The sequence below is a fragment of the Peromyscus leucopus genome, chromosome 1 (genome assembly GCF_004664715.2).
Source record: "Peromyscus leucopus breed LL Stock chromosome 1, UCI_PerLeu_2.1, whole genome shotgun sequence".
In the NCBI taxonomy this organism is placed as follows: Eukaryota; Metazoa; Chordata; class Mammalia; order Rodentia; family Cricetidae; genus Peromyscus; species Peromyscus leucopus.
This window is the reverse complement of record NC_051063.1, coordinates 160,912,446-160,929,877: the sequence shown is the minus strand read 5'-3', so window position 1 is coordinate 160,929,877 and position 17,432 is coordinate 160,912,446. Positions and strand designations below refer to the sequence as shown.

Below are 17,432 nucleotides of genomic sequence, written 5' to 3'. Positions count from 1 at the left end.
CTGGCTCTACAGACTTCCCTCTCCTCTTCCAGCTTCTCTTCCTTCAGCTCCTCCATTCTGCACTTGAGGCTTGCACAAGATCTTAATAGATTTAACTCCCCAGTCTTACATTCAAGGCCCTGCAGGTCTCCTTATCTCTCCGGCCACAGCCTCTCTCCCCATACTCCCTTTCTGGGATGCTGAAGGCTTCTGTTACTCCAGTTACTCCAGCTCTCTGCCATCCTTGACCTTCCTCCCCATGGTTTCTTTACTCCTGTATGTTCTTCCCGCGGGTGGGGGGCCACAACATAAGGTCAGGGGCTGACCCAGAATCAAGTCATCTCCTGTCTCAGACACTTCCTCCCATGAGGGAAAGCCTCGTGGTTGCTGCAAAGGTCCCTCCTGGCTCCTGGCTGGAGCCTGAGATGTCCTGCACAGACCCTTTACCCCTCCAGGGCTCCGCCTCTTCTGGGTGTGCAGTCCGGAGCCGGGGGTGGGAGGGGCCTGCCGACTGGCCCCGCCCCCGTTCGCTTAAAGACCCGCCCCTGGTCCCGCCCCATCCTCCTCCTCAGGACCAGGGCAGGTTCAGCTGACGCCGCACTCCACGTGACGCTAGCGCCGAGTGAACATGGCGTCCACCGCACGGTGAGTCCTAAGTTTGCCCCTCGCTCCTGCCTGAGGGCGCGTAGAAGTAAGTGGCCTGCCTCGGTGTTCCGGGCTGTACAGTTGGTGACAGGTCCCTGGGCTCTGACTGGGGTTGCTGTGTGGCCGCGGGTTGCGTGCTTCTTCTCGCGGGCACCGAAACCGAGCGCCTGGCGAGTGGTACCCGCAGCGCCCCTGCACGCTTGTGGCGGCCCACCGGCCCTTGGAGGCGACCCTGGAGCCCCGCGTGTGGCGGCCTCACGGTCTGTGGCAGAGATAGGAGCTTGACAAACCTGTTCACTGCCACGCCCCTCCGATGGGGTGGGCTCCAGGTCCCCAGGCGCTTCCCCAAGAGTGAGGGAAGCTTTTGGAGTGGGCGTGGAATCCCGGTTTCTCAGACCAGCACTTCCCTGATTTCTTTCCTGGCCCAAACGTCAGCTCCTCTAAGACACTTTCCCTTAACTATATGATCAACTCTTTAGTGCCTGGTTTTCTACGTGTCAGTTGTCTCCTCTCTGTCTCTAATGCGGGCTTCATGTTGGGCCTCACTAGCCCAGTGCCTTGCTCGTTTTAGGTTGGCCTTAATTCTGCAGGATTAAAAAAAGGTCGGTGGTCCTGTTGGGAGGAAGTGTGGACAGATGGGCTCACTCAGTCTTGGGGACAGGGAGAGTAGGGTGCATCCCTGAGCTAGTAGGTGTGGTGACCGGTGACCTCTCCAGACTTTGTCCTGGGGGAGCAGGAAGGATTGTCATCTGGGATCTGCTTTTTAATTTTTTTTTTTTTTTTTTTTAACAAGGGTCTCACTCTGCAGCACAGGCTGACCTGGAACTCTTTTTGCTCTGCCCTTCAGAGTTCTGGCGTGGCAAGCATGTAGCACTACACTGCTTGCATCTACGTCTTCTTTTTCTTCTTTTGGTTTTTTGAGACAGGGTTTCTCTGTGTAGCTCTGGCTGTCCTGGAACTCACTCTGTAGACCAGGCTGGCCTCGAACTCACAGAGATCCACCTGCCTCTGTCTCATGAGTGCTGAGATTAGAGGCGTGCGCCACCACTGCCTGGTGGAATCTGCTTCTTAAAGAGCCTGATAGCTTGCGCTGTGATTTCCGTGGGAGGGAGTGTGGACCTAGTGGTACAGGGTGTTAGGAAGGGTAGGGGTAGAAGAGGGCAACTCTCCACATACAGGGTTGGGAACTGAGATAAGTGTGGGAAACACGTGGACCAAATGCATCTCTCTATATGAGATGAGGGCATCTTCGATGGCTTCCAAGGATGGGAGAGCTTTGAATGTAGCAAGCATTTAGTGGGTACCTGTTGTTTTCCAGGAATAACACTGGGCTGTTAAAGCTGATCGACATGTGGGATTCTGCCGTCTAACTCTCTGCCTCTGATCTTGGTCTGCGCCAATGAGAAGCATGGGCTCTAGAGTCATGGGGTGATCTTTGTGCTAGGTGGTCTTTGGGGTGAACTTTAAACAGTGAGACACACTTAGGGTGGAGAACTGTGCAAAGTCCTGGTAGGTGTCCAAGAGGCCAGGACCAGAACTTTGAGCCCAGCCTTTGACCTTCTGTTAAGCACAGTGAACAATAAGTATGGGCAGGTATCGGTCTTTGGGGTCTCATCTGTGCATCTGGGCTGGCCAGGTGGTCACAGGCATTTCAGCAGCTGCATTTGAGTTTGAGGTTTCAGGCTGGTCCAAGACTTGTTTTTTTTTCTGGAAGAATCCTAAGCTGGGTTAGGAACTGGCCAGCTCTTCAAAGGAAGCCTCTTGTAGCCAAGCTGGTTCTCTGAGGTCATCACGTGAGATGATTGAAATGGTGACCCAGATCTTGGGGAGGTGTATTTACTGGGAAACATAACAGATGTGGGGAGTGTCCACAGTTGGCCAGGGCCTCCTTGGGAAGAGCCATCTCAGAATGGTTGTAGAAATGTCCTGAGAAATGTTGAGGCTGAGTTGAGTTCAGTAACTTCCTTAAGGGGACACGGTTGGAGGATGTTCCTTAGAAAGATGGGCTGTCTGCTGCTGCATTCACATGATAGGTCAGTATGTCAATTGTCTCCCCTTTTTTGGAAGTGCCAAGGTTGTAACCCAGGACTTGCTTGGGCCAGGCCTGGTGTTCTACCACTAAACTTTATTCCCAGCAATTTTTTTTTTAAATTTAGTTTTTTGAGATAGGGACTTGCTCTATGTAGGCCTTGAACTCATGATCATCTTGCATAAGCTTCCAGAGTCCTGGGATTACAGGCTTATGCCACCATGCCTAGCTAAGAGTGTCAGATATAATGCACCCCAATTCATAGCCACAGGCTTCCAATGAGTCAGAGTTGGTTTCCTGCAGAGTCCTAGTAAAGCTTGGGAACAGGAGGCTCGTGAGAATCTCAGGTGTGCTCCATATGAGTTGGGGAGCAGTAGGAGCCCTAAGTAGCATCCCAGACTCAGTGAGAAACTCCCGAATTCTGTGCACTGGTAGGAGGTAGCCCTGCTTTCTCCTTGAGCCATGCTCTGCGTTTTCTATGTACCTGTCTGCATTTGTTGCCCTGTGTTCTTAAGAGTTCTGAGATCTGCTCACCTAATGGCCCTGGGATACTCTTGTTTTCTAACATGAGTAAAAGATTGTTCACAGTCCTTCAGGTCCAGCCCAGATGGTTCCTCCTCCCACAAACAGGCCTCCCATTGAAAGGTTCCTGCTCAAAACTCCAGAGAGTCTCAGTTTGCGTTAGTGGCACACACACACACATCTTCACATCTGCCCATCACGAATAGCTGTCTCAACTTTCTGTTATCCCTTTCCTGGCATCCTTGGGTCCCAGGACCAATTTGGTTTGTATCCCTGTGGCCATCAACCCATGATGAGAGCTTGGTGAAATGGTCCCATCGAGAAGGAAAGAAACATTTACCCTATGAATTATTCCCAAATCCTGTATGTTTTCCTAGGAGATAGCAGTGACCAGGGAGAGGACTTGCGGGTAGGAAAAGGGACAGAATTCCAAAAAGTCTCTCATTCTTCATCTGAGTGGCACTCCAGGAGCCAATACACAGCCAGCAAAGGGCATCACACCAGCTGCCCTGGGTGTGTACGATGAGCTACTTCCCATGCTGGAGTAAGCATTCTAGACAGAAAACGTTGGGAGGAATCAGGGTCTCGATCAAACGCTCACACCCTTCTGTGAACCTTGTGCAAAGTCCTCATGCTGACGCCGCAAAGCGGGCAAGTCTGTGGAAGCCGGGCTGGCCCAGGTGCCCCTTGCCCTCTGGTTCTTCTCTAGGCCTGGTCCTCTCTCTAGTCAACCCTCCCTCTTCGTCCTTACATGTATGTGCTTGTTCTCCAGTCCTCCTCTGCAGAGAGGGAAGTGGCCTTCTGCCTGAAGCCTCTCCAGTCAGGGATATCTTCCTGTCGTTAGGCAGCCGGTGGCTACTGAGCGTCTCAAAGCCTGGTCATTCTTGTCTGCCGTGTCTTTCTCTGGGAACTCACCCATGTGGCTCTCTCCGGAAGTGGCTTTCCATGGTAGCCAGGGATCGGGTTACAGTCTGTGCAGTGGAGTGTGTGGGTGTCAGTGACGCCCGTATGCTTGTCTTCGTCTGTGCTCTGCTGCTACACTAACCCCCTGAGGCTGGCACCTTATAAAGGAAGTCATTGTATTTTGCTCACAGTTTGAGAACCTCCCCTGATGTTAGAACTTGATGGATGCCTCCAATGGAAGGAATACATATGAAAGGGACGAGCAGCTTGTGTGTAAAAGAGGTCCTGTGGCAAGACAGCTGGCTGAGCTCACTTTGTGACAGCTCACTGTCTCAGTAACTGTAACAGTCCCATGAGACCTAGCTCATTCCCTTGAGAATTAATCAATTAATTAATAAGCATGAATTCCTAGTCTTCTCCCAGAAAGCTGCAGACCTTTTAAAGGCCCATGACACTGGAGACCAAGTCTCTGCATGAGGACCTTAGAGACAGACCAAAGCAGCATCCTCCTGAAATGCCATTCATTAATGAGCCAGAGATATGCAAAGGATCTTAGTTACGTGGCCCAGGCTGGCCTCTTGAGTTTCCATCCTCTTGCCTCACCCTCCCAAGTGCTAGGATGCTACCATGCCCAGCTTGGTGTAGTGTTTTAAAAAATACATAAAGTCAGTAAAAGATTACAAGGAAAACCAATTAGTGGAAATGCAGCTATCAAAATGTTAAATGAATTTGTGATATGGTCCTATGCGGTTGTTTTTTGTTTTGTTTTTTTACTTTTGCTTCAGCTGCTGTTGATTGACATTCAGGTGGGCACGATAGCAACAGGCCTGGAGATGCTGCAGCAGTAGACTGGAAGGTGCAGAGTGGAGTGTGTGTTCCCACAGTAACAGCTGAGGGGTGCACAAGGAGGCGGGGGAGGCCAAGGCTGTTGGGGAAGCAAGTCAGGGCCAGGGCCAGAGGTTATCACACAGGAACCTGGGCCCCATGCCCTCAGCCCCTCCTACACTTGCTGTCTCCAGGCCAGGGCTGGGAGTTCTCCGGGCAACTTTCTACAGGAGCAAAGTACGCAGAGACGTCACTGCCCTTTTGTGATAAAGCCAGAGGGTTTCCAGTTCTGCCCTATGCATTTATATTATACATTAGCTAACAAGAGCCTGGAGCAGGTCTAACAAGCACCTTGGTTTTGAAGCCATGATAAACAAGGGTGGTATTTTGAGAAAGTGTTGCAGCAGTACAGCAAAGTGACAGTCCCTGTGAATTTTGCTGGTGACAGAGTCCCAGGTATCGCTGATACTCAGTGGTTAGTTGCTTATACCAGTGATTGAATAAAATGTAAGTTTGAATGGTAAGTTAGAGAGAACGAAGGAGCGAATTTTCATAACATTCTATTCTGTGGACCTAGAAACCTACAGGTGGCCATTGAGGGCAAAGGAGAGGGTGGTTGTGCTGGCTAGTTTGACCTCAACTTGACACAAGTTAAAAGTTGTTTTGGAAGATGGAACCTCAGTAGAGGAAATGTCCCCACCAGATTTGCCTGTGGGCAAGCCCATGGTCCACTTCTTGATTGATGATTGATGGGGAGGGCCCAGCTCACTGTGGATGGTGCTACCCCTGGGCTGATGGTCCTGGGTTTTGTAAGAAAGCAAGCTGAGCAAGCCATGGGGAGCAACCTGTAAGCAGCACCCCTCTGTGCCTTCTGCATCGGCTCCTGCCTCCAGGTTCCTGCCCTGACCTCTTTGGATGATGGACTGTGATGTGGAGGTGGAAGTCAATGAGCCCTCTCCTCCCCAAGTTGCTTATGGTCATGGTATTTCTGCAGCAACAGAGACCCTGAGACATCGGCACAGGAAGTTTGGGACAAGGATGGGCTGCAGGGGCTGTGGCACTGCGACCTCCCTGGAGGCTGGCTCTGTTATTAGTCAGTCTGTCATTGGCCCTGGGCTGCTTCCTGGGCCGTGGTGGTCGGCCTAAGAAGGTCCGTTCTGTGGATGTCTTTGAGCCCTGAGCTGGTCCACAGCCACATTCATTCTCAAACATGTCTGTGCCCTGGCTGCATGCAGTAGACTGCTTGTGATTTTTCAATTCCAAGGGTCACTTAACCAACCAGCCAACCACCCTTCTTCAGAAACCAGTTGGACAGCCAAGCCTAGAGGCACTGGCCTGAAATCAGCTACTTAGGATTCTAAGGTAGGTAGGAGCAAATTCAAGACCTGCTTGGCTGACAGAGCAAGTTCAAGGCCAGCCTGTCTCAAAATAAAATATTAAAAGAGGGGGTTGGCTGGGGAGGTACTTGCCTCAGATATCCCCAGTGTTACAAAAGAAGCCAATTGGGAACGTTTTATTGGTGCTGCACTAGATGACTTTACAGGGAGAAGTCACTCTTGTCTGGCCCTGGCTGTCACTCCAAGGGTTTGCTATCATCATAACCTTTGATCCTGAGGGTGTCCTGGAGTGCTTAGTGATTGCAGCACATGGCCTTGCCTGGTGGCTTAGGCTGAGCCCAGGATAAGGTGGATGGTGTTGTGACTGAGCCCTGTGGAAGGTGGGGTAAGTGCGGTTATCCCTCAGTATCCCAGGGTCTTGTCCCAGGAATCCCTCAGACACCAAAATGCTCAGGTGCTCAAGTCCCTTATATGAAACAGGCAGTAGGCCCAAGTCTGGCTGTCCAAAGGGATCTTAGGCCTTTGAGACAGTTCCAGACAAGAGGCCGAGAACCTTCTAGATGGGATGATTACATGCCAGGGGTAGCTGGCACTTTGTAGACTTGAGCTGACTCACAAGGAGGTGAGGAAGGTAGGTGAGCATTTTTAGCCAGTGGTGCTGTGGGAGGGGGTGACTTGGTGTGAGCCCATCCGTAGCAGGGGTCCCCATGCATTTGCTCATGAGGACCCTGTAAAGATGAGTTTCTTTTCTCTGCTTGTGATGGGTGTTACTGAATGGGTGGGAAGGGTGTGGGAGTCCCTGGAGTGTGGGTGGGTGCTGGAGGGCGCACTTTCAGTTCCTGTCAGCCAGGCCACTTGCGAGCCATGCTTACAAGCTGTTACCAGGATCCTCCTGCCCTTTCATCCTTGAGGCTGTGAATGGCAGACATGAGCCCTGGCTTTGTGGAAGCCCTGGCTACTCATGCCCACACAACTTCCTGCTCGCTGTCCTAGGAGGAAGGAAGGGCAGGTGCCGGGTAGGAGTGAGTGTCTACAGCATGGGCCTGTGCGGATGCTCCCCTCTCCACAACCCTTCCTGCCTCCTAGTTGGGGCTGATTCAGCACCCTCTAATCTGCACAGTTGGGGTGTGGCCCCCACAAATTAATGGTAACAATGGCACACGCAGCAGTAATTTATCAAGCACTTGCTGCGTGTCAGGCAGGGTGCTAGGCACAGGACCTGTTTCAGCTAGAGATCTGGTCTGATGCAGCAGCTCTAGGTCTGTCTCATCAGTTAGGGACCTGGTTAATGCTGGCAGTTCGCTACAGGGATGGTTTCACAGAACTGCAGGGACATGAAAAGAACCCGGGAAGAAGAGGAGCGTGGAGGCCCTGCTCTAAAGGACTGGCTCAGGCCATTTAGTTTTATGGCCTGCCAAGGAAAGGCCTCAAGGGAGCAGGTTCTTTCTGCCCACTGTTTTACCCCTCCCCCTCCTCCATCTCTCACGCTTTCCTCTGGAATCCAGAGGCAGCGCCCAGGCCAGTGGACCTACCAAACTCACTCTATAGGTTCAAGACACTGTGGGTGGGGTTGGATCTGGAGGGCAAGTGGGGAGACTGGCCTAGTGCTATGTGGGGCACGTGGCAGTGGCTGGACAGGAGAAATGAGTTCAGGAGGGAATGTTTACAAGGTGGCCCCGGGCCAAGATGTGTAGGAAGTGTGTGTGAGGCGCACACCACTGCAGTGTGAGGGGAGGCCTGTCACAGTCCTCTTTCAGAGCTACTGTGCTCTGGGTTGAGCCTGCTCCTGAACTCTTCCCTGCCCCCCAGCTGGCCACTTCAGGGGTTCCCTCTTGCACGTCTTACCCTTGTCTGAGTTCTAGCTGCCTGGCTTGGCCTGCCTGCCTGCCTCCCTGAGTTCATTCGTTTACCAGGCATCGACACCAGTTCTGCCTTTGTCTTAGCGTCTCGCACGTTAGCCTGTGCTGTGCACATAGGAAGAGGCTGCTACGGGGTGGGAAGCTCAGACCAAGAAGGCAGTGGAGAGTTTCTTAACGTTGTCCAGGTGCGAGGTGGACCTGGCCACCCGGAGGAAGTCCCCTAATTTCTCAGTAGGTGTGGGTGGTGGAGCAGAGGTGGAACGAGAAGGCAGGAGGAGGCAAGGTTCAGGTCTTTATTGTGCTCACTGAGTTTGAGGTGAGATACGTCAGAGAGCCAGGGGCCTCTCTGTCTGGAGGGACGTCATTGGCCTGTGGCAGTAGATGGCACTTAAAACTGAAGCCCTGAGTAGACCCAGCTGTGCCCAGTGGAGGGAGAAGTATGGACCTAGCCCTGGGGTTCCAGTAGGAGGTTGGCCTGGAAGTGATGGGGAACTGAGTGAGGATGGAGGAGCTGTACTAGGCAGAGTTCAGCAGTGTTGTCTACCCGTGTCATGGCTACAGAAAGGCCCGGTGAAGACTAGATCGAGACCCGCGGCAGATTCAGGAATGTAGGGCCATTGTGGTCAGATAGATTGTGTTGGCTTAGGGGAGCCATGTGTAGGCCTCATGGGGTAAACTGGAGAGCATGGGTTGTCGTGAGAGCCGGAGGCTGGGTTCCTCCTTAGAGTATTTACTCCAAAGTGGAGGAAGAAATGGATTGCTGAGAGCAATGAGAAGTATTTTTTTCTGTTTCTAGGGTCAGGTTATTGCATATCTGAATGTTGAAGGTGCCCCAGTGGGGGAGAAACATATTGCAGAAGCAAGCTGTGACTAGGTATGGGGAGGAGGCAGGCTGTGCACAAGTCACAGGTGTGGCATGGGACCTGAGCTACCCTAGAAATTTAGGGAAGCACATCTATCTCCCAGTGACGCCAGGCCTGGCCCTTCCCAGCCCCTGTAGACTTTTTTAGAACACCAGCTTTGCTCTCCTGGAGGTCTGCACTCTAGCTGCTGGTCACAGGGCACGGTGCTGTGGGGATGCACTGAATGCGTGTACCGAGGGGTTGGGCATTGTTGGGTATGGGAACTACCAACGTAGGCTCAAGGCTGGCAACATGTGAAGGAGGGCAAAATGGGGAGTTCATGGTGGTGGCCAGTGCTGTCTGGGTCAGAGCTCAGCTTTTTCACCTGTTCTAGAAAATCCGAAGCCCATGACAGGCCCTGAAGGGTGGCACATGAGTGACATCTCTAGCCCCTGCAGAGGCTTTCCCTCACACGCCTTGCCCACCTGCCAGCTGAGAAGGTACCCCTCATTGCCAGGGTAAGCCAGGCACTTAGGAGCAGAAGGGTAGACTGTGATGGACAAGCCTCTATAGCCTTGGTTGGCTCCGTGAAGGACCGTCTCTGGGACCCAACAGGTTAAGTTCAGGCTGGCTTACCACAAGTTGATGGAAGTGCCCCCCCCCCCCCCCGAGGCCCAGACCACAGGTGATAGACGCACGAGAGAGGTGCTAACCGGCCTGTGCTGTATCTGCTCATGTCTCCACAGCCCTTCGTTCTCCCTGGGGAATGAGACCCTCAAGGTGCCGCTGGCACTGTTCGCCCTGAACAGGCAGCGTCTGTGTGAGAGGCTGAGGAAGAATGCCGCTGTACAGGCCAGCTCTGTTGTTGTGTTGCAGGGAGGGGAAGAGATGCAACGGTACTGCACCGATACCTCCATCATCTTCCGCCAGGTGAGCCTTCTCCCGTTCTTACGGGCCTGTCTGCCTCCAACACCAGGCACGGGGTTCCCAGGGCCCTGGAGGCAGCGTGCGAGCAGGAATCCCACATCTCCGGGCAGCATCTCCAGCCTCACCTGCTGGGCGGAGCTGTCAAGGCATGGAAAGAGATCCTTGGGGGAGCAAGCGGGCTAGGCTTCGTGGAGGACTGGTGTGAATTCGGACAAGCAAGAGCACAGTGTGCACAGGAATGGGTAAAAGAGCGTGGCCTGGGCCACTGGCTACGGTTTGGGGGACAGCAGAAAGTCAAGCTGCAGATGAGGGGTTGAGTGCCTGGGACTGGATGCTGGCAGGGAGGAGAGCTGCGAAGACTGTGTGATCTGCCTGTTTGGAGGCCAGTGCTCACCCTTGGCACGCTAACTAGACTGTGCACCCCCATATGTGTGTCGGAGGCTCTATGAAGTTCGGGATCTCTGGTGTACAGCCTAGATATCCTGACATAGCCGAGAATTACTCCAGCAATAGCAACACTTGCCCAGGAAGCTAGGTTGACCCAGAGTTGGGCCCACTCTCATTAATTCTAGCATCATGCCCACTTTACAGAGGGGGAGACTGAGGCCTGGGGAAAATAACTTGCCAACAGGTAGACCTGGAATTAGAATCCTATCTTCTAGCTGGGCCTGATGATGCAGGCCTGTAATCCCAGCACTCAAGAAGCTTAATTATTTGGATCACTAGTTCAAAGCTAGCCTGGAAAACTTAGAGAGACCCTACCTCAAAATAAAAAAGAGAACTGAGGATGTGGCTCAGTGGTAGAGCCCCTGCCTAGAACCCCCTAGTGAGGGGCTGGGGTGTGGCTCAGTGGTAGAGCCCCTGCCTAGAATCCCCCAGTGAGGGGCTGGGGTGTGGCTCAGTGGTAGAGCCCCTGCCTAGAATCCCCCAGTGAGGGGCTGGGGTGTGACTCAGTGGTAGAACCCCTGCCTAGAATCCCTCAGTGAGGGGCTGGAGTGTGGCTCAGTGGTAGAGCCCCTGCCTAGAATCCCCCAGTGAGGGGCTGGGGTGTGGCTCAGTGGTGGAGCCCCTGCCTAGCATACAGTAGGTTCTAGCTTCAATCTCTGATACCACCACCATATGTGTTTATGTGTGTATACATATGTACACACACACACACACACACGTACACACACACACACACACACACACACACACACACAACCATGGCTATGGTTATTTCCTCTCTCAGCGTCCAGACTCAGAACTGTGGCCAAACCTTTCTGGGAGTGGGAGGTGGGGGCACAGCGGGATGTGAAGGGCAGGTGATGTAGAAGGGAAGGAGCGTGGTCTGACCCCTGGGCTGGAGCCCATCCACTGCAGCAGGACACAAAAGGGCTCTGATCCTCTTGATCACCACCTCATTGTCCCCACAGCCGCAGGCCTGCTGTCCCCAGCTGCCAGTGTCATGGAGGTCTCAAGACTTGGCCTCATAGTCTTGAAGCTTCTAGAGATTTATATATTTGTAGTTTAAAAAAATCACTTTTCTAAATTCAGCTGTGGGCTTCCTGGTGGATCTCATTCTGGGTTCATCTGAGAAGAGTCCCTCTCCGACTTTATACCTTGATGACACCAGCTCAGTGCTTAGTGCTAAACGTGCGTGCGTGCGTGCGTGCATGTGTTGTGTGTGTGTGTGTCCGTCCGTCCGTCCGTCTGTCCATTTGGGTGCAGATATTCTCTGCGGGTTTCTGAACTGAGCTTGTGCTTGGTGCTGTTGGCTGCTGCCTGTCATGGGCCCAGGAAGTGACCTGCAGATGCATGGGCTGGGGCAGTGGCTCAGCGGATCAAAGTGCTTGCTGACAAGCCCAACAACTTGGGTTCGGTCCCCAGGGCCCACACAGTAGAAGGAAAGAACCAGTTCCTGCAGGTTGTCCTCTTATTACATATGTATGCTGTGGTACACACAGATGTAATATACACAATAAATAAATAGATCAATTATTAATGTGATTTTTAAGAAAGAGGGTAGACGGCAGGGTCACAAGGCCCCCTGTCTGCTCTTGACAGACCGTAGCATGGCAGGATAGACAGCTGGTAGCTGGACTGGGAACCAGGGCTGTGGCCATTTCCTAAGGGGAGGCCTGAGCCTCTGCTCCCTCCCTCCTGTACCTCCTGCTCTGGTCACAGGGTAATGGGACCCTTGCTCTGTCCACAGGAGTCCTTCTTTCACTGGGCCTTCGGCGTCATCGAGTCGGGCTGCTATGGTGTCATTGACGTGGACACGGGAAAGTCAACCCTGTTTGTACCCAGGCTGCCTCCTAGCTACGCCACCTGGATGGGAAAGTAAGGAGTGGTCCCTGCCCTGGTACCAGGCCTGCTGGGGACGACGACAGGGTGGGCACGGAGGGGGTTAGTGGTCAGGCCCTTTGCTGGCAAGCTCTGTTTCACAGCCCTGAACCCCAGTTGGGAAGAGGGGTCAGATGCAAGCTATGGAGTGGAGGCAAGGTTTACTGAAAGCCCAGATTCCCTGCATACTAAAAAGCTTTTGCACCAGTAGGTGGTCGCTTCTGCATGGGCTTGATGGGGGGGTGTGTGCTGTCTAGGCCCCCTTTCTGGGCCTCGTTACCCATGTCCAGGGGGTTATTAATGCCCACCTCTGGCCACAGATGGCCTGTCCTTCATTAACCTCTCTGGGAGAGATGGCGGAGGAATAGGGCTGTGCCATGTGAGGAGTCTGGGGCCAGAGGCCAGGCTAAGCTCCTTGGGAGAGACTGTCCACTTCCGCCTTCCAAGACACCTGGCAGCTCCTCCCTGCTCACAGCACTGATGTAGATGCTGTGTAACCAGGGACGTTTGAAGTGATCAGGGAGTCTTGTCTTCCAGTCCGTCATTTCTGCCTGGTGAGTGATTATTCCAGCTAATGTGTAAATTGAAGCCTTTGCTACCTAGTGCCCCATCGTGCTCATTACCAGGTGGGCGGGGAGTCTGTGGCTGGTTTGAGTGACATGGCACCTGGCTGCCACAGGGACTCGGAGCTCTTTGCAGAGGGCAGGGCCCCTAAAGGGCTGTCCTCCAAACTCCCTCTGCTCTGCGTGCCAACTCCTGCTCCAAGTGGACTGCACAACGTCCATTGCTGGCCCTGGCATGTTGCTCTCCTGCTGTCTTGGGGGAGGGCGTCCAGCTCCACAAATTGGCATCAGTTCTGCTTTTAGGCCGCTTGGCGGCATGCCAGGCTGGCCCTGGGCCACCAGCTTTGCTGTGAGGATGCAGCTGAGGCCGAGTTGGCAGCAGGAGAGAAACGGGCTCTGGTTCTCCTGTGAGGTTTTCTTGACTTGACCCTTGGGAGGGACCCAGGAAGGGTGGGGAGTGGCCATGTCTCGTCTAGCTGCCTTTGGGACAGACAACAGGGAGAGGTCATGCCTCATACCTCCCTAGCTTATGGTCCATTTGCAGCCAAATCCTTACCACTTCCCTGCTATAAAGAGGAAACAAGTCCAGTGTGCCGGAAAGACCTGTGTCAGCACCGTGGTCTGTTCTTGTGGGAGTTGCGATTGAAGTAAGGCTTGTCTGTGGTCCGTCATGGGCCATGAAGTACCATGAAGTACCAGTCATGGTGGCCATGAAGTACCAGGAGGTGAGGCTGACCGCCGCTTAATCCCTTCCTAGGAAACAGCACCATTACAATACAGTGCTGTGTTGTTGGGTTGGTTACCCCTGAGGTGATGACATGAGGTGATGGTGTTGCCAGGAGTGCAGTTATAGTGTCTCTGAATGTCTGATCTGGAAGTCGCTGGACAGTCCCAGGCTGGCTTTGAGCTTGTGACCTGCCTGTCCAGAAAGGTGGAATCTGTTTCACCCCTGCTTGACCCTGGTTAGGACCATGATGGCAGGACATTGGCTATGTGACTTCTGAAGCTAGACCATGAAGTGCACTGGGGCTTCCCCCAGTCCTCTCCACTGGGACATTCTCCTCCAGCTTTGCCCTGTCATGAGGAAGATATCTGGAGGCTCTCCACAGACTCGCCCGGGTGGAGAACCTCCAGCTGGTGCTGCACCAGCCATGAGCAAGCTTCTGCTGAGGTCACAGGTGCCATGGAGCAGAGGTTAGCTGCGCTGCCTGGGCTCTGTCTCACTTCCTGACCTGGAGAGTCCACACGTTAATGACCCTTCTCATTCCAACAAAATATCTCAGAGAATCAACTTGAGGGAGAAAAGATGTGTTTTGGTTTAGTGTTTCAGAAGGCACAGCTCATCCCGGTGGGGAGGTCATGTCAGCAGGAGTGTGAGATCACATCGTGGCAGCCAGGGAAGCAGAGAACAGGACCGCACTGGTGGCCAGGCTGTAACTCTCAATGCTTGCCCCCAGTGACCCAGCTAATAAAAGCTCTGCACCCTTCCAGAGCAGCACCCAGCTGGGGCCAGATATTCAAACAGATGAACCTATGGGAGACGCTGCAGATTCAGACCCTAGCAAGGACCAACCGTTTTCCGTTCCACTCAGTTTTAGGGTAGGTCGGGTATCACTCAACTGTAGTGTATTAGTCAGGCTTTCGCTGCTATGACAGCATACCCAAGGGAAACAAATGAACAGGGGAAAGGTTAATTTTGGATCATGATTTCAGAGGTTTCGTTCTGTGGTCTGCAGGCTCCATCGCTGTGTCTGACATAAGGCAGAATACTACAGTCACGTGAGCTTGTCACGCAACTACCCCCTCATGGTAGTTCGAAAGGAAGGGGTAGGGGAAGACAGACAGACAGACAGACTAGGGTTCTAAAACACTCTTTTGAGGATATGTCTCCCAGTGCCTTACTTACTCCAATTAGGCTCCGTCCCCTAAAAGCCCCTCCTGAGCGTTACCTCACAGGGGAGCAAGCCTTCAACATGACACTTCTCATCCACACCATAACATCTATAACTGGACCAGCCTGGAGGGATGTGTAGGTCTCGTCTCTGTACGATGCTCCCCAAATCCTTCTTGCACGCTAAGCCATCCTCCTGAACAAAACCATGACTGTCCTTTCAACATCCCCTTGGTCCTACTTCCTGGCTCAAGCTGAGCTTGCTGAGATACCCCGTTGCTTAGAGAGTCAGCTCAGAGGTTGGCATATCCTGTCATCTGTGAGCTGTGGAGGTGGCCAGTGGGAGTCCAGGAGGGTCTGTTGGCCCTCAGTTGGCCCCAGCCAGAGTATCTGTCTAGAGAGGTGGAAGGACATTGAGTGGGCCTCCTCTGCTGTCTCTTCTCTTTCCCTCCTGCCCCCTTCTTTCTTTCTTGAGATAGACTGTCACTCTGTAGCCTAGGCTGGCTCAGACTCAGATCCACCTGCCTCCTCCCCAGTGCTGGGATTACAGGTGACCACCACCATGCCCTGCCAAAAGAATGATGTGGGTGCATGTGTGCGGGTGGGTTGTTGGGGATTGACTCCAGGGCTTTGCACATGCTAGGCAACACTGTACAGCTGAGCTTCTGTGTGGCAGATAACCTCAGAGGATGCGCTGTGGCTGCCCCAGCTCACACACAGGAGCAGTCTCCAGGCTCAGACACCTGCTCTGAGTTGCAGAATGCTCCTTTCCTCTTTGACAACTTAATGACATCTTGACATGGTTGCTGACTTCTGCTCTGCATGCACCGTGTTGTGCCACCAGCGGAATAAAAGCTGTGTACCTAGATATTTCCTTCTAAAGAAGAGCTGGCTCTAGCAAGAAAGGAAGGGTGCTGCCTGTGAGTTGCAGGCAGGCATCTTCTCTGGCTGGCAGAGTGGAGACAGATCTTGCCCCAGGGACTCTACCCCAGTTGCTGAACCTGTGTGAACTCCCCATGTCTCTTACACTTACATCTTGGGAGCTAAATAGCCCTTGTCTGAAGGGTTTAAAGCCCAGGATCCGATTGGTCCAGTATCAGCGGTTAGCAGTCTGCTTGCTGGGCGGATAGTCTTCAAGAACACAGGAATTACAGTCTGCACCTTGGCCGCAGCTGAGTCTCGGAGACTGTTAAAAGCTCTCCTTTAGTCTGTCCTGCTTTGCTGAGGCAGCTCATTGTCTAGTGCAGAATAGAGCCTTGAGTAACCTTGGGGGTAGAAACGGGTCTGCAGGGTTGGTTCCCCTGGTGAACAAGGTTGTGTGTGCTGTGCCGGCTAGATGCGGGAGCTGTGGTCCCAAGGGAGATCGCGACACCCCAGCTGAGACGTTTCTTTTCTCTTGTGGCCCCGGCTCCCTCAGCAGACCTTTCCTGTCTGTGCTCTGGGGTGACCTGAGTGTTTGGGAGGGAAGGGCTGGTTGTAATGGGCAGGTGACAAAGGGGCTGGTTGTCTGGGCTGGAGCTGGGAAGCAGCCAGATCTGACGTGCACGGCTGCTTCCAGACGCTCTCGTAATCGATAGGGCACCGGGAGCAAGGCTGACGGGATTACCTGGCCTTTGCAATCAAAACCCACCAGACTGAACATTTGACCTTAAGCTCCTCAGCTTCCTTTGGAGTCTCTATCTGATGGCTTTTGAAAATCCATCTGGCAGATACTACAATCCAAAGTCACTCAGGGAACCAGCGGATGTTCCGCTGTAGGATCCACGGCTGCTGTGGGTGCAGGGTGTCAGGATTGCAGGTGCGGGGGGAGGGGTTGGAAGCCTGTGCCTCACCCCACACCCTCACTGGAGCAGCAGGGTGGGAGCCCTTGATGTCTTTTTGTAGGCGTCCATCCGAAAGAGGATTAGCTGACAGTAACTTTGGCGTGGGGTGTCTGGGCTCCTCTAAGCGAACTGGAAGCTCCCTCTGTGACACACCACACCAAGTAGCTTCAGGACCCATGGAAAGTGAGCAGCTCTGGGTAGGGTTGGGGGATCTCCACAGTTGTGCCTATTCCTGGCCAAGCTGAAAGGAGAGAGAGAGTGCCTGGCCTAGGTTTTCAGGGAGGGGGTGATTAGCTTCTCCAGGGCCTGTCTGGGCCTCAGGCTGTCCAGGAAGAGGCTACTGTGAGCTCTCCAGGGCTGAGTACCAGAGGCCCTGTACACAGATCCTTTTGATAGTAGTGTGTGTGTGTGTGTGTGTGTTTGTGTGGGATATATGATGTGGGATGTGATATGTTGTGATTTGTAGTGGGATGCATATGGGATGACTTTTGTTGTTTGAGACAGGGTCTTGCTGTAACTGAGGCTGACCTTGAATTCAAGATCTTCCTATCTCAGCTTCCTGAATCATAGGCATGTGCCATCACACTTGGCTTGTATGTGGGCTGTTTGTGGCCTGTGGGATGTGGTGTGTGGACAGTGGTCTCAATTTTTTATGGCACTAGCCCCCCACTTACACACTTTGAGTCACAAGGACCACAGCTTCCTGATCCTCTCTGGGCCATACTCTGGCTCCTGCTGTTATCAGGAGGAGGGATGGGCTCTGTGATGGAGACAGTCCTTGAGAAAGGACTAATAGGTTCTTCTTGGCTCTTCCTGAGCACCTGCCCCTGACCTCCAGCACCCAGGGATTAGCCAGAGTCCCTAGCTTTCGTGGCTGCCCTCCTTGTGGGTAGCTCTGTCTCCATCATGTCTCCTTACAGTGTGGCCGCCCTCTGCCTGGCAGATAACCTCAGAGGATGCGC

At 53.3% G+C, this 17,432-nt stretch overlaps 1 protein-coding gene across 1 annotated transcript in view; it reads left to right on the top strand.

The window, feature by feature from the left end:
- Nucleotides 1–538: 538 nt before the first annotated feature.
- Nucleotides 539–17,432, top strand: part of Pepd (peptidase D) — a 135,839-nt gene continuing 118,945 nt past the window's right edge. The window contains exons 1-3 of the mRNA XM_028877780.2: nt 539–624; nt 9,688–9,871; nt 12,063–12,190. Of these exons, the coding sequence (XP_028733613.1) occupies nt 608–624; nt 9,688–9,871; nt 12,063–12,190 (329 nt within the window). The 5' untranslated portion in view covers nt 539–607. The remainder of the gene's footprint in view (nt 625–9,687; nt 9,872–12,062; nt 12,191–17,432) is intronic.